Here is a 23,518-nt window from a genome sequence, read left to right as displayed (position 1 = left end):
CTAACCACAAGGCAAGACAAGATAAGGCATTCGCCCCCATGGGGCTTTCGTTCCAGTGGGGGAGGAGACACAATGAATATTCAGACAAGTGCTAGGGAAGAAAAAGACAGAAGGTGTAGGGAGAGGCCAGGGTTCGGGGGAAGTCACCCCACTGGATGGACAGGTTGGTCAGCCTGGGCACCGCGTAGAACTCCGGATGAAGTGCTCCGTGGGAGCAAGTGGGGCTGGAGCAGCCAGGTTGTTGTCATATTCCTGCACATGAATGTCTGCCATGTGGAGAACTGGAGGCTACCAGAGCAGAGCTCAGGTGGCTGCCACGGCGCTCTCCATGCAGCCCGTTCTAGAATGACAGGGGTAACAGGGCCATGTTCGTGGACTGGGGGTAGCTTCTGAGGTTGGGTGAACAACAATTTTTATTGCTCAGGATACCCTTTTTATAAAAATATTTATATCTGGGGCTGGAGTGGGGGTGTAGGCCATACTTCTGCCTTTTGCATCGGCACCCAACACAGGTGCCAGTTTCAAATCCTGGCTGTTCCACTTCCAATTTAGCTCCCTGCTGATGGCCTGGGAAAGCAGTGGAGAATGGCTCAATTCCTTGGGCCTCTGCACCTATGTGGGAGACTCAGAAGAAGCTCTTGTCTTTGGACTGGCTCAATTCCAGCCATTGAAACCATTTGGGAAATGAGCCAACAGATGGGAGATTTCTTTCTCTCTCTTCTCTTTCCCCTTCTCTATTTCTGCCTTCTAAATAAAACTTTAGATAGCTAATATTTATATGATGATCTTACATTATAACATATAATAATAAAATATTATAATACATAAGAATCATATCAATATTACCTACTATTTAGATAATAATTAGATATAATATTTATATTTTCTGTAACCAGATCTTTCACAGATGGAACAGTACCAATTTTAAAGCCACTGATTCATTTATCTGAAAAAGGTACGCTCTTTTCCCTGTCTTTCCAGACTTCCTAAGGCACTGTCATCAGACTTCACACACTTTCTAGAATACACGTGTCTTGGCCTGGCTGGTAATTACCTGTTCACTGGAACGTTTTCTCAGATCGCTGCACTTTCCTCCTGGCTCCTCTCCAAGATTTCCCAGAGCCACCCCGTGTGGAATATTCTAGCAGGGACAGGTGCTCTACCCCTAGCTACAGCCCGCCTATCCTTTAGGTCTCCCTGTCAGTGGTCCCAGTTAGGGTTCTCTGAGCCTGAGCCCTGGCTGGCATGTTCCCCGGACGGCCTGGGTTAACACAGCCCACTATGGTGTGGCTGGAATCCACAGAGAGCGGATTCCACCACAGGGCAGCTGGGCAGCTCTCCTGTGAGGGGAAGCCAACGCCTTGCATCCTTACTTCCTCTGTCGGTGGGATCGCTTCACAGGGCACAGCTCATGGAACAACTTCTGGCTGGTGAGCCGCGCTGCCAGCAGGTACTTGTTCTGGGTGATGAAGTCATCGATGACGTGCTTCTTCAAACCCCGGGCCTGTGGAAAAACCAGGGGCAGCTGCTTTTCACTTCAGTTTTTTCATGGTAAATGGTCTTCCCCTATATGTGTCATAAAAATGCGGCAGACCCTGGCCAAAGCAACGTAACCAAGTAATACCCTGTTTAATCTAACTTCAACAGGGTAGGGCTCAAAATAATCACACACTGAGATCCGAAATATTATCCTGAATTTCAGGCCAATGTACTTCCATTCAGGAATGGCAGAAAAGTGTGCAATTAAAAATAAAATCAGAGCGTGGAACGATGGTCCAGTGGCTGAATCCTCGCCTTGCGTGTGCTAGCATCCCATATGGGTACCAGGTCATGTCCTGGGTGCTCTACTTCTCATCCAGCTCCCTGCTCAAGGCCTGGAAAGCCAGAGGATGGTACACAGCCTTGGGACCCCACACCCACACAGGAGACCCGGAAGACGCTCCTGGCTCTGGATTGGCTCGGCTCCAGCTGTTGTGATCACTTGGGGAGTGAACTAGCAGACAGAAGATCTTTCTGTCTCTCCTCTGCAAATCTGCCTTTCCATTAACACTAAAAATAAATCTTTCAAATAAACCCAAAGTAACAATGTTAGTAGGTATAAAAGCAAACACAGGGACGTGCACTTACCTGTTGCACATAGAAGGGACCGCCGAGCTAGAGCCAGCCCCGACGTGCGCTTACCTGGATGACGTCGGCAGGCTGCTGGATGTGCTCTTTAAAGATCAGCATGGTGGGGGCGAAGACGTTGATGTTGTACTGCCGCGTCATCTCTTCGGCCCCTCTCACGGCCACACATACGTATCCGAATGATACGTAGTCCTTGTGTGCAAAAGCGATCAGCTGTTAGGGCGCGACAGAGGAGGCCAGAGTCAGAAGGAGAGCACAGTCCGGAACTCACACATCAGGCAGGGTTCGTTCACACCCACAGGTGTGGGGCTGGGGGGCGGATGCCAGCTCAGCCGGCGCCCCGCCAGGTCTCGGTGTCCTTCTTGGAGTCTTACCGTGCTCCAAGCGCAAAAACACCATCAATAGAGGTAAACACAACCCATTCTAATTTTTTTTTTTACACAAAGCAAAATGTCCATTTAGTTCAGTTCTGTGCCGGATGGGATGCACGGCATGCTTGGGGAATTACTCCACCCCAGTTCTGCTGGATGGCCTTTCCCATCTCATGTCACAGTGACGGGGAAGGTATGCTGGCCCCAGCAAGAGTCAGGCTTCGCGGCCAACTGCATGCTTGCCACGCTGTAGCTGGGAAGTGGATGGGTTATGGGGCCACTCTAAGCCCCTCTATCTCGGCCTGTGATGTGGCATCCCAGATGTGGCAAGCACTGGCACAGATCTTGGGGTCACTGAGGGCTCCCTGGGAGGTGGCCGAGGAGTGTCTGTGCCTCGCTCTCACAGGCCGAGCACCTCTAAGACAAAACGCTCAGGAATGAAGCGTTCCAGATGTGGGAACATTTGCTTATGCGTAAGAAGTTGGGGGATGGGACTGTAGCATTTTCCATGTGCCTGGGATTTGGCTGTCAGAGCTGTCTCGTGTGGGATTTTCCACTGGTGGTGTTAAGTCGGTGCTCCGACAGTTTCCCATTTTGTGGCGTGTCAGAACTTGGATGTTTTAGAATAGAGATCCTCAGCCTGCATGTACAAACAGAACAGGTCACAGCTCTGAAGCACAGATCACTCCCACGGAAACAGAGGCCACGTACCTTGTACGGCAGCGGCGCGGCAGGCACCTGGTCAAACAGGAGGACGTGAGGTTTATTCTCCTGCTGCCAGCCCGAGAGGAACCGGACGTAATTTTTGTTTGTGACCTTAAAGTGAAAACAGCATGTTAGCTTTGACTGTGGTATTTAATTCTTAGTAATTACATTCCAATCAGAACACAAACCAACCAACTAAATGCGTTTTAAAAGTTGCTTTTTAAAAGACTGTTTTCGGGCCCAGCGCAGTGGCGCAGTGGTTAAGGTCCTCGCCTTGCACGCCCGGGATCCCATATGGGCGCCGGTTCTAATCCCAGCAGCCCCGCTTCCCTTCCAGCTCCCTGCCTGTGGCCTGGGAAAGCAGTCGAGGACAGCCCAAAGCTTTGGGAACCTGCACCCACGTGGGAGACCCGGAAGAGGCTCCTGGCTTCGGATCCGCATAGCATTGGCCGTTGCGCTCACTTGGGGAGTGAATCATCGGACGGAAGATCTTCCTCTCTGTCTCTCCTCTCTGTATATCCGCCTTTCCAATAAAAAAATAATAAAAATAAATCTTTAAAAAAAAAAAAAGACTGTTTTCATTTGATTATTTGAGGGACAGAGACATCGAGTCTGTAGCTGAGTTTGTTTCAACTCTTATGACTGAAATCACAGTCCCGTGCGGAATGACCTGCCCATCCTCTCAAAGCTGAGCTACGGAAGCTGGCTTCTGCTTAATCAGCCTGTACATTTCAACCTGGTGACCTGCAGAAGATGACACAACTCCTGTCCTGTTGAAATAGCTGAAGTAATAGAGGGCTCCTCCCCTCTATGTATTCCATTATTGCTTGTATCGTATCTGAATTGCTACTTTTCCTGTTTATACCTTTAAAAAGTCCTTTGGAGGGCCAGGTGTGGTAGCCCAGTGGCTCAAGTTCTTGCCTTGCACGCACGGGGATACCACATAATCGCCGGTTCTAATCCTGGCAGTCCCACTTCCCATCCAGCTCCCTGCCTGAGGTCTGGAAAAGCAGTAGTGGATGGCCCAAAGCCTCGGGACCCTGCACCTGCGTGGGGGACCCTGAGGGGGTTCCTGGCTCCTGGTTCCTGATCGGCTCAGCGCCAGCTGTAGCAGTCACTTGGGGAGTGAATCATTGGGCAGGAGATCTTCCTCTCTGTCTCTTTGCCTTTCCAAAATAAATAAATAAATCTTTAATAATAATAATAATAATAATAATAATAATAAAGCCCTGTGGAGAAAACAAACTAAGAACATGTATAAATGAAACATCTGGCAGAAATTTCTCAGAGTTCAAAAGCTTAGCTTTTCCATACTGCATCCAGAAAAATCTATAGAAAACCCAGATCTGATCGCTTCCTTCCTCTGCTCCAAGCTCCTCAGAGTCCCATCACCTTCAGGTCAAGCTCTAAGCTGGTTAAAGGAGCGTGGCGGCACCAAGGCCCACGGGGAGATTCCTGTGAACTCTTGGCTCCCCCTCTGTGGCTCACCAAGGTTGCTTCCCCAAGGCAGGTGTCCCAGGCCTCCGGTCCCTGCCTGTGCTCAGCAGGGACGCAGCACAGAGTGCCTTCCCCTACTCCCCACGATGGGCCCACATACGAGACAGAGAAAACTACGCCCTAGCCTGGAAGCTGCTAGAAAAGTGTTTTGTTTTGTTTTGTTTTGTTTTGTTTTGTTTTGTTTTTTGGGGGGGTTGCTTGTTTTTTTCTTTGGTAAAGATTTCACTTATTTTTATTTGAGATGCGGATCCCTCAGAGAGAGAGGACTGGGCCCTGGAAAAATGTCCTTAAACTCAAGTTATCTGTGCTCAGCATAGAACAGCTACTTTGTACCTGTTTGAGGAATGATCAGAACTACCTTGTCATATCAGAAGCCTAGAACACTCTTACCTTTTAAGTGTAATATTTTAAAATTTGAAGAGGCCCTTCAAATAAGTTGATTTGGCCTCAAAATTAGTTGAGATCCATTTATAGTGTTTTCGTAATACACATTTTTTTTCCTTTAAAGATTTATTTATTAAAAAGAGATTTATTTACTTTTATTGGATAGGCAGATTTACAAAGAGAAGGAAAGACAGAGAAAGAAAGATCATCCGTCAGCTGGCTCACTCCCCAAAGGGCTGCAGAGGCCAGAGCTGAGCTGATCTGAAGCCAGGAGCCAGGAGATTCTTCTGGATAGATTCAGGATAGCAAGGTTTCTGGTCGTCCTCCCTCTGCTTTCCCAGAACGCAAGCAGAGAGCTGGATGGCAACTGGAGCAACCAGAACACAAACCGGCACCTATGTGGGATCCCAGCGCTTGCAGGGGGAGGATAGGCCAAATCAGCCATTGCACCGGGCCCTGTAACATACATTTCCTATGAACTTTTTCAAGACATATGCAAGGACACCAAACTTTTTTGTTCCATGATGAACATGTCTACTTCCCTGCACACTTTCTGAAGTATCCACATGTTTCTTCTGTAGATCTGATTCTGGCAGGACAGCCTATGAATCATGAATATAGAAATATGATGGGAAGTTTTACATGTTCACTTTTATTGGTTTTGTTAAAACAATGAGATTTAACGCAAAATAAGGACACATTTTCCAGTCATTTTGATCCCTAACCAAAGTTAATGAGAAAAAAAAATTAGGGGTGTATACATAAAAAGCCAGGAATTTTAATGCATGTAGCTCATTTAGCTCAACATTTTGTGAGCTAAATATTTACAGTGTTATGTCATTAAAAGCTTCCTTGTTAAAAAAAGATTTACTTTTTATTTATTTGAAAGGCAGAATTATAGAGACATAGAGAGAGAGATCTTTCATCTGCTGGTTCACTCACCAAACGGCAGCAATGGCTGGCACTGTGCCAGGCAGAAGCCAGGAGCCTGGAGCTTCCTGCAGGTCTCCCACGTGGGTGCAGGTCCCCAAGCACTTGAGCCATCCTAGCTGCTTTCCCAGGTGCCATCAGGCAGCTGGACTAGAAGTGGAGCAGCTGCGTCTTGAACCAGCACTCATGGAATGCTGGAATTGCAGGCAGTGGCTTTGTTTGATATGCTACAATGCTGGTCCCCTTTATACATTTTTAAAATTCAAAAAATATTTGATTTTATGGTGGCTGTTTTCTACAGATATAGGATATAGCTATTAAGGCTTATTTAAAAAAAAAAAAAACTTTTTTATTTGAAAGAAAAGATAGAGAGAGGCAGAGGGAAACAAAAGATCCTCCACCTGTTGGTTCATTGCCCAGTTGGCTACAGCAGCCAACTCTGTCCAAGGTTGGAGCCAGGAGCCAGCAATCAGGAGCAGGAGCCAGCAGCCAGCAGCCAGGAGCAGGAGCCAGCAGCCAGGAGCAGCAGCCAGCACCCAGCAACAGGAGGCAGGAATCCCATCTTGATTTCCCATAACTGTAGCAAGGGCCCCCATACCTGGGTCATGTTCTGCAGCCTTCCCAGGTGCATTAGTAGGGAATGCTATTGGAAGTGGAGCAGCTTGGACTCAAGTGGATACTCTGATGTGGAGGTGCCTGAGTCACAAACAGTAGATTAACCTACTGTGCCTAACACTGGTCCCTGATGATTAACTATATAACCAAATGTGATTTAACTTGAAGGCCTGGCCTAATGGCCAAATGGCTAAATTCTCACCTTGAGAGTTTCAGGATCCCATACAGGTGCCTGTTCGTGTCTTGGCTGCTCCACTTCCCATTCAGCTCCCTGCTTGTAGCCTGGGAAAGCAGCAGAGGATGGCCCAAAGCCTTAGGACCTGCACCCATGTGGGACCCCCAGAAGAATTTCCTGACTCCTGGATTTGGACCAGCTCAGCTCCAGCCGTTGTGTCCACTTGGGGAGTGAACCAGCGAATGGAAGATCTTTCTCTGTATCTCTTTCTCTCTGTAAATCTGATCTGCCTTTCCAATAAAAATAAATAAATCTTAAAAGCAAAAAGGAAAAAGTAATTTAATTTGAATATTATAACACAAATAAAACAAGTTTATGACCAAGAAGGAAATCCTTCCACCTGCCATGTAATCTCATGGTGATCAGACAGTGGTCACTGTCACGTTAGGTTCAGGTTCTGAAGACGAGGTAAAATCGACCAGCTGGTTACCGGAAATGGATTTTTTCAGTCTCTATGCACTTCATCCATTTTAATCTCAGTCTTGCACAGACTTCACTTAAACCATCTGGATTGAGTGGTTGAACACACGGCCTGCCTTGCTTCTGGGGAGAGGCAGGGCTAAGAGGCCCCTACCCCAGGTTCTGGGCAGTCAGTCCCAGGCAGCTCCTGCACGCGCTCCTCAGCCCTGCCCGCCCAGACAGGTACTCACTTTCTCTACTAAGTTTCCGGGAAGAAGACTTTCCACAAACTGTCGCAGGTTTTCCCGGATCACGGCGTTGTGGAAGAAAGACACTTTCCCGTTTATGATTCCCAGGATGGAGGGTGTGCTGTGAGCCCCGAGGTGATGGGCCAAGCGTCTCTCGTACCCAGCGTGCACCACGCCGATTCCCACACCTGAAAAGCACAGAAGGGGGACATGAGGCCTTTTTATGCTCCCACAGCACCTTGGCGTGGGAGCTGTCAGGTCTAAGCCACAACGTCGCAGGAGAAGGATCCTCTCCAAGGAGCCTGTGGAGCCTCACTGCCGGGATTCTGGAGTGCTTCAGTCTGGTGATACCAAAGAAGAGTCAGGACTCTGCTTCGGGTGTCGGGACTAGGTTAGAAGGAAACACTTCCAGAGAAAGAGAACGCTGTCTGCAAGCACTCCCACGCACGAGGGAACAGGCAGCTGCGGGGCCAAGAACTCAGCCACAGCTGAACGAAGACGGCCTTCATCCTTGAGACTATGTCTATGTCTGGCACAATGACTTAACACGTTAGAAAGCTCTTAATTCGATCCTATATCCTGGAGCTGGTGTTGTGGTGCACTGGTTTAAGCTGCTGCCTACAATATGCTAGGATGCCACAGGGGCACCAGGTTGTGTCCTGGCTGCTCCTGCTTCCTGTTAATGTGCCTGGGAAAGCAGCCCAAGTGCTTGGGCCCCTCCCACCTACGAAGGAGACCTGGATGAAGCTCCTGCCTTTGGCACGGCTCAAGCCTGGCTGTGTAGGCCACTTGGGGATTGAACTAGCAGATGCAAGATCTGTCACTCTCTCAAACTCTGCCTTTGGAATAAATCAATCAATCTTTGGGAGAAAACAAAAAAACGGTTCTAATCCCGGTAGCCCCACTTCCCATCCAGCTCCCTGCCTGTGGCCTGGGAAAGCAGTCGAGGACGGCCCAAAGCCTTGGGACCCTGCACCTGTGTGGGAGATCCAGAGGAGGTTCCAGGCTCCTGGCTTTGGATTGGCACAGCACCGGCTGTTGTGCTCACTTGGGGAGTGAATCATTGGATGGAAGATCTTCCTCTCTGTCTCTCCTCCTCTCTGTATATCTGACTTTCCAATAAAAATAAATAAATCTTTTAAAAAATAAATAAAAATAGAAGTATGCAAATGCGGTGTTATGTCAACTGGGCAGGGAAAGGCCATAGACACACTTATAGATAGTGAGAGAAGGCCCCCACCCATTGAACTCCATCAGGATCTCCTGTGCGGGTGACAGGGACCTAAATCCTTGGGCCATCTTGCATTACTTTCCAGGAACACTAGCAGGAAGCTGCATTAGAAGTGGAGTACCTGGGCTGTGGGCCTGCAAAGCAGCAGCTTAATGCATTGAGCCACCCCAGTCCTAAGTCCTGTTTTGATCTCATCTGTGTCACCAAGCAGAACCCGAGCATCAAGAATCTTCAGCTAACCTGAATGTTCCCAAGAGGAAAAGAAACCAGAATCATTGGACACTGTTAGTCACAGCTGGTCCTCCTGAGGGTCTGGGGAGCGGGAATGGACCAAACGGAGGTCAGTACTAGTTCCCCCAGATGCTCCTCCCGGCTTCCTCCACGCCAGCCATTCTGAGTTGCTGGAACTGTACAGCACAACAATTGAAAAGCGTCTTCAGTGACATAAGGACACTGGAAGGTTGGGTGGTACTCGCAGAGCCACAGACCCACTGCAGAGCCAGGCTTCTGCTATGCATCCCAGGACTGCAGAATGCCAACTGTGACCCTGGACAAAGTACTAACACTGAGCTACCATTTGGGGAAGACGGATGGCAATGGTGCCGCTTCCCAGGGCTGCTGTTACTCTTTTTTTTTTTTTTTTTTTTTAAAGATTTACTTATTTTCATTACAAAGAGAGAGGAAGATCTTCCGTCCAATGATTCACTCCCCAAGTGACTGCAATGGCTGGTGCTGTGCCGATCTGCAGCCAGGAATCCCCAAAGCTTTGGGCCATCCTCAACTGCTTTCCCAGGCCACAGGCAGGGAGCTGGATGGGAAGCGGGGCTGCCGGGATCAGAACCAGCGCCCATATGGGATCCTGGTGCATTCAAGGTGAGGACTTTAGCTGCTAGGCCACGCTGCTGGGCCCGGCTGCTGTTACTCTTAAGGGAATTTAGGATATTGGTTAACTACACAGCTATTATACTAACACATCTACAGTGTTTCACACTGAATGTCCAAATTCTCACCATTATTTTAAACCACTTCTCCCTTATGGTAGCTAACTGCTCCCCATTCAATGACCTGTTTTTCCCCACATTCAAGTGGGTCCAGGAGGCAGGAGCTCCCAGTTCTGGCTCGCTCGCCCTGAAACAATATGCACCTGTCCTCCTCTCTCTTCCCTTAGTCCCGCCTGAGGCCAACGGTTCCTCTTCTATCAGGGCTGGTAACCTCATGGCCTCTCCTCTCATTTGAGCCATTCCAGTCAGCTGAAGCAGCCAGCCTTCCAAAGCGTGTCTCTGAGGGGATCACCCCTCTATTCCTTATTACCTGTGTGTCAGAAACCCTGACTCCTGGCCTACTCTCTCTGCTTCCTCCTCTCTCACCCTCACACAGCCCACAGTGCTACACCAAGGTCAGGAATTCTCCTTGACTCTCTTCGTCCCTCTAATGTCACCCCTTGGTCTCCTAACTGGTAGTCCCCCAGTCCTCCAACAGTTTTTAAAAAAGATTTATTTGGGACCAGCGCAGTGGCGCAGTGGTTAAGGTCCTCGCCTTGCACGCCCGGGATCCCATATGGGCGCCGGTTCTATCCCGGCAGCTCCGCTTCCCTTCCAGCTCCCTGCCTGTGGCCTGGGAAAGCAGTCAAGGACGGCCCGGGGCTTTGGGACCCTGCACCTGCGGGGGAGACCCGGAGGAGGATCCTGGCTTCGGATCAGCATAGCATAGGGCTGTTGCGCTCACTTGGGGAGTGAATCATCGGATGGAAGATCTTCCTCTCTGTCTCTCCTCTCTGTATATCCGCATTTCCAATAAATAATAATAATAATAATAATAGACCTTTTAAAAAAAAGATTTATTTGAAAGGATGCAGGGCGTTCTGCCATTGTCTGTATCTGTAATGTCGGGATACACTTACATGGCAGTATGATGGACTTGGAACTGCTTTTAGAGAACTTTACTACTGCAATAATACAGGGGAAAGTAGTGAGGGGAGGGGGATTAGGAAGCAAGGGAAGGGAAATCCCTGAGCCTATGGAACTGTATCATAAAATAAATAAGTTGAAAAAAAAGATTTATTTGAAAGGCAGATTAGCAGAGAGAAAGAGATAGAGAGAGGAAAAGATCTCCCTTCTGCTAGTTCACTCCCCATGGCCTTAACTGCTGGAGCTGAGTCAATCTGAAGCCCAGAGCCAGGAGCTAGGAGCTTTTGTCTGGGCCCCCATGTGGCTACAGGGTGCCGAGCACTTGGGCCATCCTTTACTGCCTTCCCACGCCATAAGCAAGGAGCTGGACCGGTAGTGGAGCAGACTGGACACGAACCAGTGCCCTTATGGATGCCAGTACTTGAAGCACTTCAGATGGGTTATACCCATTTAGGGAGTGAACCAGTGGGTAGAAGAACTTTCTGTCTTTCCTTCTCTCTCTAAATCTGCCTTTTCATTAAAAATAAATAAACCTTTAAAAAAAATTAAATGTGAGGCCAGAAATTATGAAACTATTAGAAGACAGCTTAAAGATATTTAGTCTAGGTTACAATGTTTTGGATTAAGGGGAACAAAAGTAAAACAGACAAATGGGAGTAAATGAAACTGAAGTTTCCTCAGAGCAAAGGACACAATCCAGCGAGGGGAGGGGACAAGCTGCGGCTGGGAGCAAAGACTTGCATCTGTAACAAAAGATACTCACTCTTCATCACTGCAGGCAAGGAACTCAAACAGTTCAACAACCGCAGAACAAATATTCTGATTAGAAAATGGGCAAAAAAACTGACCAAAGACATCTCAAAGATAGACAGAGAAGTGGCCGTAAATATAGGAAAAATGCTCCATCAAGTTCACTAATCACCAGGAACTGCAAATCAAAGCCAGCCTGTCAGACAGAATGCCTGTTAAGATGACAGAGAGATGACCCATTCCATCAAAGACACAGAGAAAGGGAGTGAATACAAACGGGGGAGGTCATGACACAGAGGCATGGAGGTTCCCCAGACAGCTAGGAGCACCAGCTGCCGTGTGACCCAGCCACGCCGTGCCTGAGCAGTCCTTGAGGGAAAGTGGCCTGTGTAGCACGACTTTATTCCTACAGGGTCACTCCCAATAGCAACATACACAGTGCACCTAAGTGTCTATCAGCAGGTGCATGGGTTAAGAAATCCTGCTGGACAGACACATGGAAAAAGAACAGAATCCTGTCATTTTGCAGCAATGCGGATGGGTCTGTAGGATGCGCTCTCCGGTGAAACGAGCTAGGCACGGAACGACAGACACTGTATGTTCTCACTTCCAAGTGGGAGCTTGTATCACAGCGGTGCCCAGGATGGACAGGGTACGCGGGAAGAGGGGTCAGAGACAGGTTGGTTCACAGGCACAACATCCCAGTTAGATAGGAAGAGCAGAGCTAGGGCTCTGCAGCATAGTGGGGTGACTCCAGTGGGCGGGAATTCAGAGTACAATTCAATGTAGCTGCAAGAGAGGATTTTAAATGTTCTCATCACAAAGAAATCAATGTCTGAGGTGACAGATACAGTAATCACTCTGATGTGATGATGACACATTGTATTCACGTATAAAAAATCACATTGTACCCTATAAATATGCATAACTACGTGTCAAAAAGAAAACAAACCAAAGTCATTGACCTGTAGACTTGAAGTGCAGTCAGACATTCCCTAGGGCTCACTGACTCCGGGCTTAACTGAGCATGGATCTCCTTACTCAGCCTGCCTAACGACACATCTGGCCTGACAGCATCACCCCTGTCGCAGAGATGCACAGGGTCGCAGAGATGGGGTAGGCAGTCTGCCCAGAGGACACGACGACAGGAGAGGACATTAGTGAGCCTGGACGTGACCACGGGTCTATCTGACCCCAAAGCCGAGGATGGGGACCGCCGTGCTATGCCCGTTTGCCTGCTGTGTTGCACGAGATCCTTCAGCCCTGATCGGCCTGAGCTAGTGCCTCAGTCTGGCCGCGGTGCGGTGTCCACGTCTTGCTGCTTCTAAGCTCGTGCGCTCAGCAGTTGTCGGTCAGCGCCTACCGCGGCACAGGCCTTGTGCTGAGGAGCGACTCGATTCCCTGGTTCCTATCTCATGGAAACGTCTCCTGCACTCAGTATACACAGACGGCCACCACATGCAGACACTGTGCTAAGCACGACACTCACCTCCTAAGGACAGTTCAGTCAGTCTCGGAAAAGCGTCTCAACACCTGAGGCTCTGGGTGTTTCTAAACAGGCTCAAGTTTTCTTTAAGAGTAAAAGAGCCAGGCCAGGCACGAGAGCGTAATGTTTGAGGTCCTCGCCTGGAATGTGCCAGGATCCCATATGGGCGTTGGTTCTGGTCCCGGCAGCTCCACTTCCCATCCAGCTCCCTGCCTGTGGCCTGGGAAAGTAGTCGAGGACAGCCCAAAGCTTTGGGACTCTGCACCCACATGTGGGAGACCCAGCAAGAAGTTCCTGGCTCCTGGCTTCAGATCGGTGCAACACCGGCCGTTGCAGCCACTTGGGGAGTGAATCATCGGATGGAAGATCTTCCTCTCTGTCTCTCCTCCTCTCTGTACATCTGCCTTTCCAATAAATAAATAATCTTTAAAATAAATAAAAGCCAATGGCTTCTAGCAGTAAGCTCTCTACAGACAAACCTCAGCTCCCATGCCTGAACCAGCTAGCCACCCTCTCACCTCAGCCTTTTTAAAAAAATATTTATTTATTTTATTAAAAGACAGAGTAACACGGAAAGATAGAGATCTTCCATCTGGGTCTCCCACAAGTGTGGCAGGAACCCAGGTATTTAGGCTATCATCCAGCACCTCCCAGGCACATTCACAGGAAGCTGCATGAGAAAGCAGGAGTGGCCGGAACCTGGGCTGGGCATTCCACCACGGGATGCGGGCATCCCGAGCAGCGGCTTAACCTGCTGTGCCATAATGCCAACCCCTACTCTGCTGTAGTTACTCAAAATCAGGCCTAACAATGCCTAAAACACACACACATATATTTAATTCAGTAATTTCCATTTTTAGCAGCTCCTAAATATTCTCCCTGGGTCACTAGACTTTTCCTGATACTAACTGGCAAACACAGACGAAGAGAAGGGCAATCTGATGGACAGCGGCACCCCGCGGCTATTAAAATCTACATTACCGCAAATACACATGCTGAAACCCAAACCCCCAAAGTAATGGTCCTCAAAACAGGGCCTCTGAACGTAACAAGGCCACGAAGCTGACACCCACATGATGGGATCAGCAGCACACAGGATGAGGCATAAGACATGAGACGCCATGGCATGCTGGCCACCTGCGAGCCAGCAAGGCCTAATCATGCTGGCACCCTGAGCCACAACTTCCAGTTTTCAGAACTCAGAAAATCAACCTTAATGCTTACGCCACCTAGTGTGTGGCATTTTGTTCCAGGAGAGCGTTAAGGTAAGACAGGTTCTTTTAAAGAATGAAGTTAAAATGGGGTCGGAGGGCGAGTCCTAATCCAGTCTGACTGGTGTGCCCAGCGGAGGAAAGGAGACAAACACCAGACTCAGGCACACACGGGGAGCTGATCATGCGGCCACAGTGAAGCAAGGAGAGGCTCCTGCAGAAACAACACCTGCCAAGCATCTTGAACTAGGACTTCTAGGCTCCAAAACTCGGAGAAAATAGATTTGGGGTTATTAAGCTACTCTGTTTGCAGTATTTTATGACGACAGCCCCAGCACGCTAACAGAGAGTGAAATCATAAATTCCTTAAGTGTTATCTGCAAGCCGCAATGGCATTAAAGCTGATGGTTGACGGTTACATTATTTAGCCGGAACCGCAACTACATGTTAGACTATCAGGGACTTCAAAAAGTCTGTGGCAGGCCCAGCGCAGTAGCCTCGTGGCTACAGTCCTCACCTTGCATGCGTTGGGATCCCATATGGGTGCCAGTTAGTTTACTGGCAGCCCCACTACTCATCTAGCTCTCTGCCTGCAGCCTGGGAAAACAGTCGAGGACGGCCCCAAAAGCCTTAGGACCCTGCACCTGATGAGAGACCTGGAAGAAATTTGTAGCTCCTGGCTTCGGATTGGCTCAGCTCTGGCTGTTGTGGCCACTTGGGGAGTGAATCAGCAGATGGAAGATATTCCTCTCTGTCTCTCCTCCTCTTTCAATATATCTGACTTTCCAATGAAAATAAAATAAATCTTAACAACAACAACAAAAAAGTCTGTGGAAGAAGCAGGCATTGCGCACAGTGAGTGAAGCCACTGCTTTGAGGATGCTCTCACTCTCCGGAGACGCACCTGTTAGAGCCCTGCCTCTGCCCGCCATCCAGCTCCCTGCTAATGCACACCTTGGGTAGTGGCAGATGATGGCTCAAGCCCTTGGGTCCCTCTCACTCACTTGATTGACTCAGATGAAGTCCTTGGTCTGGCCCGTGCCCAGCTGTGTTGGGGACTTGGGGAGCGAGCCAGCAGATGGCAGAACTCCGCCTCTCCATTGCTCTGCTCAAACCTCGGCTTCCATGCCTGAATCTACACCCTCCACCCTGGCCTTTCATAAAAAGATTTGTTTTTATTGAAATGCAAAATGAAACGTGACTTCAATATTTTCCCCTTATTGAAAACATGTTCCTGGTGAGTACCAATGACCACGAACTTGGCCGCTCCTTTCCCTCAGCATCCCATGCAGGTCAGGAGCTAGAAAAGTCTCTTTTGCCCAAGGAGATGACAACCCACACAGAAGAAAACTGTCTTACCCAACGCTTCCAGTTCCTGCACTGCTTCCTTCCACACGGGCTCAATGTGGATGCAGCTGAAGCACCAGTCGGAGGTAATCTTAATGAGGTAGGGCTTCTTGAAGCTGTCTGGGACGACTTCATTCACGTAATGGGAAAAGTGCAGCAAATACTTCTCATCGACGGAGTCCCGCCGCTCGGAATTAAAAGGGAAGTGGAAAAACGAGTCATCAAAATAAAAGTTGTCGTGGAAATGCCGGAAGCGGTATTCCCGCTGCTGCTTCCCGCTGTAGCCTTGGCTCTCCCCAGCGTCTCCATAGTGATCGTAATGTGCCCTCTTCTCTTCATTGGAAAGGATCTGTAAAGGACAGAAAGAATCATCTAAACAACAACACAAGCACTCTAAGTCTCCTGGGCTGGGAAGAGGGGAGCTGCTGGTTCGAGTCCCGGCTGCTCTATTTCCCATCCAGCTTCCTGATAACGTGCCTGGGACAGCAGTAGAGAATGGACCAAGTGCTTGGATCCCTGCGCCCACATGGAAGACTGGGAAGAACATCCTGGCTCCTGGTTTCAGACAGGCCCAGCTCCAACCATTGTGGCCATTCAGGGAGTGAACCAGTAGATGAAAAAAAAAAATCTTTCTTTTGGTCTCTCTAACTTTGCTTTCCAAATAAATCAATAAATCTTGAAGAAAAAAAAAAGTATTTTCCAGAACTGTACTGTTGCTCAGGCACATGTTTCAACATATTTGCTGTGGACAAATACGTGCTCTAGTACCATCTTGGGTCTGCATCAAGGGCCTCGGGAACATGTCCTTTCTTTTTTCATCTTTTTTTCTAAAAGATTTATTTATTTGTTTATCTTTATTGGAAAACAGATAAAGTTCACAGAGAAAAGGATAGACAGAAAGATCTACTATCCGCTGGCTCACTCCCCAAATGGTCACAACGGCCAGAGCTGAGCCAATCTGAAGCCAGGAGCCAAGAGATTTTTCCAGGTCTCCCATGCAGGTGCAGGGTCCCAAGGACTCTGGGCTGTCCTCCTCTGCCTTCCCAGCCCACAAGTAGGAAGATGGATAGGAAGTAGAGCAGCTGGGACACGAACCAGCGCCTATCTGGCATCCTGGCACTTGCAAGGTGAGGATTTAGCCATTGAGCCATTGTACCAGGGCCAAGCATGTTCTTTCAAAAGGATACCATGGGGGCCTAGCATGGTAGCCTAGCAACTAAAGTCATCGCCTTGAATGCACTGGGATCCCATATGGGCACAGGTTCATGTCCCAGCTATTCCACTTCCCATCCAGCTCTCTGCTTGTAGTCTGGAAAAACAGTTGAGGATAGCACAAAAGTCTTGAGACCCTGCACTCGCATGGGAGACCCAGAAGAAGCTCCTGGCTCCTGGTTTTGGATTGGCTAAGCTCTGGCCACTGTGGTCACTTGGGGAGTGAATCAATGGACGAAATATCTTTCTTTCTGTCTCTCTTCCTCTCTGTATATCTGACTTTGCAATAAAAAAAAAAATAAAATAAAAATCTTAAAAAAAAAACCACAGAGCTGATCACCTTGGCTTCGTGGCATAATGGGTTAAACTACTACTTGCCACGCTGGCAACCCATAGGGCAGAACGCTAGAGTCCCGACTGCTTTGCTTCTGATCCAGGTGTCTGTTAACACACCTGGAAAGACAACGGATGATGGCCCAGGCACTTGGGTCCCAGCCTCCCACACGGGAGACCAGGATGGAGCTCCTACTTCCAGGTTGCTGGGCTCCTGGCTGTTGTGGCCATTTGCAGAAAGTTAATAAGCAGATGGAAGTTTTATTTCCCTCTCTTCAAATAAATTAAAACTTTTTCAAAGATTTATTTGAAAGGCAGAATTACAGAGAAAGAGGGAGAGGCAGAAAGAGTATTATCCATCTGTTAGTTCACTCCCCAGATGGCCACAATGGCCCGGACCAGGCCAGGCCAAAACAAGAGCCAGGATCTTAGTCAGGTTAACAAAGTACCTGGGCCATCCTCTGCTGCTTTTCCCAGGCTATCACAGGAACCTGGATCCCAAGTGGAGCAACGGGGACCTGAACCTGCATCCGTATGTGATGCTGGCATCTCACATCACGGCTTTACCTGCTCCAACACAATGCTGGCCCTTTAAACACATCTTCACAACGACGACAACAACAGCTGGGTTTTTGAGCATGCAAGGCACACTTTGTAAGAGCTAAGGAATAAATCAGAGTCTGGCGGGATACCTCATAAGCCTTGCTGATCTGAATGAACTTGTCTTCTGCCCCAGGATCCTTGTTTTTGTCAGGATGCCTGCAACACAAACCGGCAGCCTGTGAGCGCGGGTTGCCCTGCTTGCACGCTGTCATTTCACATCCTGGTACACACAGTTCACTACAACAGAGGCAAAGCGAGGGCCATTCTGGATGGGGGACTTCCTAAGCTCCATGGCAGAAGCAAGCAGCTGCTTTGTGTGACTAACACTCGGGCGATGTCTCCCCAGAGCACTGCAGCTGGGCCCACTCTGCAAGCGCCAGATCACACTGCCGCTTCCCCCATGCTTGTCCTGATACTGCTCCGCCTCCCACCACCGACTCTAAGGGGGCAGAGGGTGTCAGCAGATGACCCAGGATGGCAGCATCTGATTGACAAGAATGACAATGTGGGCGACACACTCAGACTTATGCAGCGCCTTCTAGGATCTACTGTGAATCTGTTCAGTAACGACCACGTTTCAAACAACGTCCTGCTGGTGACTTCCAAATTTTAGTTTTTAGTAACAACTCTGATTATCTCATCCTACTGATGACTACCCCTGACCTGTAAGTGGGTAGTGAATTCCAGGCCACATATTTAACGTGTGGGAAAAAAAAAGTCTACAGTTCATGCAAGTTATTTCAACAACTAATACTGGAACCAAATCTTCAACACTTGCAATTCTATACAGCTGACACTGTTTCCATCTTGCTGACTTCAACCATACAGTAACCTTTTGCTTTTATGCTAATTTCAGCTGGGGGTAATGAAAACAGCACGACTTAAGGAAACAGTATGGTGGTTCCAAAGCAACCTGTTTCTGGATGACTTAAAGCAAGCCAACCAACCAAACTTGGCTAATTAATGGTTAAGTGGCTAAAAATACGATGGAATCATACAAAGAAAAGATTTAACATCAAGAGCCCCGCGGGGAAGGGCAGGAAGGGGCTTATGGGAAGGGCAGTGGAGTTAGAAACCCAGCTGCTGCAGTGGGAGGATTGGGAGCAGAGAGGACCCCGAGACATCGGCCAGTGGCTGAGGAGCCTGTTCCTGGGGGCGGGAAGCCACCATGAGGATGCAACACTGACTGCAGGGTACGTCAACCCTGGGGAAGTACCACCGCATGACATTTTCAGTGAATATGACTTTATTCCATGAATTGTAATAGGATACACAATCTACAAATGTCAAAGGCAATATTGTATTTGGTACTAATGGGCTGTCTAGTTAACTTCTCAATGAATAAAAATGAAGACAGAAAAAGTAACACAGCAAAGAACTAGACACATTAAAGTTACTGGCAGGTTGAATGGACCATGTTATGTCAATCTTTTAGGCGTGGAAGCTGTATATTTTGCTCCCCCCTGAGCATGACAAATGCAGCATACCTGAGAACTTGATTATTGGGAGGAAAAAGATTGGATTCCAGAGGGGGAAAAAAAAAAAAGACATTTCAAATGGTTTCAACAAGTGAGGGAAAATTCCTGGGCAGGCAAGGAAACATTTAGTCAAACCAGTAACCTGTAATTCCCCAATTAACCACTAGCCCAGGTTATGGGCTCAAGCTGAAAAAAGCCAAACAGGAAACAATATAATTTTCACCATATGTGAAACCAAAGGAAACCATTGGGAAGCAAATAAAATTATTCCAATCATTAAAACACTGTGTTAGGTAAAACCAGCAGAGAATAGCAGGAATTGAAGGTAAAATTTCAGACGTGCCCTGGATCACACTCACAGCCTACAGTGACAAGCTACTCCTGGAGACTCCAACTAGGGCAGAGAAGCACAGGACTCTTTCAATGAACATCCTCACACCCGTCAGTTCTGGAAGACAGACGACGTCGGGCCCTGTGGCAGGTGCTACACCACGCAGCCCTCACATCCATTCTCTACACATGGTCCAAGGCTGCACTCTGTCCACAAGGCCGCTGCAGATTGAGGCTCCTTGTGTTCAACATAAAGAGGCAAGGGTTTCGAAATATTCCTGAAAGTAATTTTGGTGTCAAGAGTCCCTGGACAGAAACCTGGTCTAATTAAAGACTGTCTTTTTTAGCATCTAGTTTTGGAGATGTCAGGATATACGACTGGCCTAAAAGACACATTCAGAATAGCCTACCTTAAACTGCCTTCCACCTTTCCTGCGAACTGTGTGCACTGAAGGCTGGGGTGTCAGCGCCACATATGGTCTGTGAAGCGTCTGCGGGTGGTGGCTTCCCTTTGCCTCTGGGTGACTTCCTGAGTCTGTGGGTGGCGGCTTCCCTTTGCTTTTGGCCGACTTCCCCACTCACACGCTAACTCACTCACCCTTAGCTAAGTCCAGATGGGTATAAAGTGATTTAAAAACAAACGAACAAAAAAGAACTAACAAACTACTGGTGCAGAAGATTAAACTACGCAACCTAGAGGTCATGTCAATTTACCAAACTGAATCATGACACTCCCATCTGTAAAATGGGGATAGCGATGTCCCCACTCCCCATCTTCTTCCTAGGTTAATCTGAAAATTTCAATGAGATTAAAAGGCATGGAACCTGCAGGCTGGCACCCAGGAGATGCTCAGTGGTGGCTGCTGGTCCCAAAAGCTCTTTACTGCTCAAGGTTAGTTCAGCTATCCTGGCATCGACTCTGTCCTGCCATGTCCCTCTCTGCGACTCCCCCAGCTATAGGATCCAACACCCTGGCATGGCCGTGGGGGCAGGACTAACGATGGCTGTCCAAGATAACTTCTGGATTTGTCTGCCAGCTTGATAAATGCTATCCTGATAACTGCAACTAGAGCACGATTTTTCTAGGAAAACTCTAAAATATAATGTATGCAACTCCTGAATATTCTTATGAAGTGGATGGCAAACAGTTCCTGTTACAACTTTTTTTTTTTTTAAGCTCAGGAAACAACAACATGGAAAATATGATTGCACAAAGTTCTGTTTAGCCATTACACTCATAAGAAGTTCTTTTATGAAAAACCTCTCTTGGGAAAGGTAGTGTATCTGTTGGTGATGACACTGTTTAAAGATTTGTTCTTGCTTGGTGTTAACGTTCAACAGTACCCAAGGCGGTTCTTTAGGCCACGGCGTTCCTACAAGGGTTTCTTGGATCTTATGACGAGTTCTGCAGCGTGAACATTAGCTTTCCACATAGAATATCAGAACACAGAAATAGACAAATCAAAGCGAACTGTACTGGACGTTGCATTCTCCTGCTGCAACTGCTTAGCTTACATACACTTTTACGTCTCGGTTTCACCTACCATTCCCGGGCGAGCTTCTTATAAGCCTTTTTAATGTCAGCCTGACTGGCTGTCCGGCTGACCCCTAGGACTCTGTATGGGTCAAAATCCAACGCAGACAGAATGTGCAGGAACAGAACCAGAACTATCAAGAACTGCCAGGAAATGCTCAACTTTTTCACTTCCATTCTCTTCCTCTCCAGAGCTGAAATGATGGAAGAGGCAGTAAGTCTCAACGGCGGAAACCCGGGGAGTGCTGCTGCTTTAGATAAAGGTGTGAGACACACTGTAGAGACGGGACACAAAACAAACCAAAGGGTCTGTGCGGGCCGGGGGTCGAGGGGCAAGGTATCAACGCAGTCTGACCATCTCTTTGAAAATCGACCACCTGGCTTGCACGTCTGAACGCTGTCAGTAAGAATCACTACAGACGAGAGGATGAGCGCTGCCAACGAACAGCAACTCTAGATTCCCTGGAATAGGAAAGCTTGAAAAAAACGACCGAAAATGGGTATCAGATGAAGAAATCATCAATGAGTGTATAAACATACACATATAGGATAATCAGGACAACTACATCACAAATGTGCAATTGCATCAATTCTGACGATAACAGTTCAGTTTAAACTGTTTAGGAATACTTCCTCTGAGTATATGTTAAATAAACTCATGAGATGGTGACATGATTTACCATGTGCTAAGGTACAAACTGAGGCGGTGGTGGCATTCTGGGGTTTGGAATGACAGTAATGTAACTCTGCCAGTTGTAGGCTTCCATTCTGTTCTTTCTTACCACGCCCTTAGTATGCTTTTTAATGGTTAGCACATAGAAGCATCAGATGAGAAGTGGCAAGAGAAAATTTAGTTTTCCATATAAAGGAGAAATTAATGAAAAAGACTAAAGGACAGGTATAATCTCACTAAGTGTGAAGGGACTGGCATGGTGATCCGGTGGGTTAAGCCCCTGCTGTGATGCCAGCAGCTCACACTAGAATCTGGGCTTCCCTGTTTCCATCCAGGGGGCCCAGCAAAGGCAGCAGACAATGGTGCGAGCTCGTGGGGCTCCTGTCACTCTTGTGGGACACTCCAAAGAAGCTCCTGGCTGCTGCAGCCATTTGGGGAGTGAATCAGGGAATGGAAGATATTTCTATGTTACTCAAAACATAGAGCTTTTTAAATTTTTAGGGGTCAGCACCGTAGCTTCTAATCCAGTTCCCCACTAATGGCCTAGGAAAGCACAGACAAGGACCCAAGTGCTTGGGCCCCTGCATCCATGTGAGGGACCCTAAAGAAGCTCCTGGTTTTGGATCAGCCCAGCTCTGGCAGTTGTAGCCATTTGCAGGTGAACCAGCAGATAGAATTCTCTGCCATTTCTAATAAATAAATATTTTTTTTTTTAATTAAGCTCTCCCTCTGGGAAGTGCAGTGGACTTTGGAAATGATCCCAGCCGGTTCATGAAAAAAGGCGGTGCTGGCAGAGTAGCCATAGGCACTCTTAAGAATATAACTTTTTCCTATTGCATGGGGCCGTTTTCATCCTGACTTCTTGTACATTAATAAGGTGTCAAGGCTGTTGAATCTGATACCTTCACTTCATAGGGGGTGAAAGAGTAGCAGCGGTGGACCTGGGCAACAGTACCTGGGAATCCTCACGGAGAGCTCATCCCACGACCAAGCCTGCAAGTGCCTCTCCCCTGTTAACTCCCAAAGAGTGAGGGTGACACAGCCGCTGGCTCATCAGCACAGGGGTTTGGGGCTCAGAATAGCCTGGGACCCACGACCTTGGCCAAGCGTCTGAAATCTACTGTAAGCCCGAGCGGGGTAACACGTGGGGGCAGTGCCCGTGTGTTGGAGAGTCACCTCGCAGTAGCACTAGCTCAACCCAGACAGTCCCTCCGGGTGGCCGAGGCCACAGAGCTCGTTCGCGGTCCCGATTCCACCTCACCTGCCTCAGGGCCAGAAAGAACCTGCCCAACAGGTAGGCTCACCCGCCCCGGGGGCAGCACCCCCAGGGCCAGGCAGGTGGCTCTCCAAGACACGCTCCAGGTCTGGGCCTCACCCTGAGCTCCCGTGGCTGGTCGCACCCCACTCCCGCGCCGCCCCCCAAGAGCTCCGGGCCGGGCCCCCGTCAGCTCCCGGTCCCCCCCGCGCCGGGCCCAGGAGGGACGAACGGAAGACCCTCGTGCCTGCCCGGCCCCCGCCGTGTTCTCAGATCCGCGCGTCACGCCGGGAAGGAGTTACCGGGAAAGGGCACCGGCCCCACGGGCGGCAGCCTGGGCGCTCCACTTAGTCCGCCGGGCCGGGAGCTTGCCGTCCACACCGGTGCTCGCCCGGGCCTGGGGAGGGAGGGGAAAAGAGGCGGGGATGAGCCACAGAGAAGTCACGTGATGCTTAAAGGCCCCGCGCACAGAGGGCGCGGAACAAACTAGTCCAGACAGGCTGCTTCGCGAATGTGTTTTGACCCTTGCCACCCGCCGTCAGCGCGTGGACCTGGCGCGGTTGCTATAGGAACGAGGAGCGCACTTTGGCTGGATCCAAAGAGTCCATCGTGACCAAAGAGGCCAAAGCGTGCATGCTAGCGAGGCAAAGTCGCTCT

General features: G+C 48.8%; 1 protein-coding gene across 1 annotated transcript in view; it reads right to left on the bottom strand.

The window, feature by feature from the left end:
- DNAJC16 (DnaJ heat shock protein family (Hsp40) member C16) overlaps positions 1-23,245 on the bottom strand; it is a 31,519-nt gene extending 8,274 nt beyond the window's left edge. The window contains exons 1-8 of the mRNA XM_040987949.1: positions 23,164-23,245; positions 20,944-21,127; positions 17,681-17,747; positions 15,456-15,792; positions 7,515-7,699; positions 3,210-3,314; positions 2,182-2,340; positions 1,374-1,504 (exon numbers count right to left, since the gene is read on the bottom strand). Of these exons, the coding sequence (XP_040843883.1) occupies positions 1,374-1,504; positions 2,182-2,340; positions 3,210-3,314; positions 7,515-7,699; positions 15,456-15,792; positions 17,681-17,747; positions 20,944-21,110 (1,151 nt within the window). The 5' untranslated portion in view covers positions 21,111-21,127; positions 23,164-23,245. The remainder of the gene's footprint in view (positions 1-1,373; positions 1,505-2,181; positions 2,341-3,209; positions 3,315-7,514; positions 7,700-15,455; positions 15,793-17,680; positions 17,748-20,943; positions 21,128-23,163) is intronic.
- Positions 23,246-23,518: the final 273 nt, after the last annotated feature.

Source organism: Ochotona curzoniae, unplaced genomic scaffold (genome assembly GCF_017591425.1).
Source record: "Ochotona curzoniae isolate NIBS_2020 unplaced genomic scaffold, NIBS_Ocur_1.0 contig_4792, whole genome shotgun sequence".
Taxonomy (NCBI): Eukaryota; Metazoa; Chordata; class Mammalia; order Lagomorpha; family Ochotonidae; genus Ochotona; species Ochotona curzoniae.
Note: the sequence above shows the minus strand (reverse complement) of the source record. Positions and strands in the feature narration are given on the sequence as shown.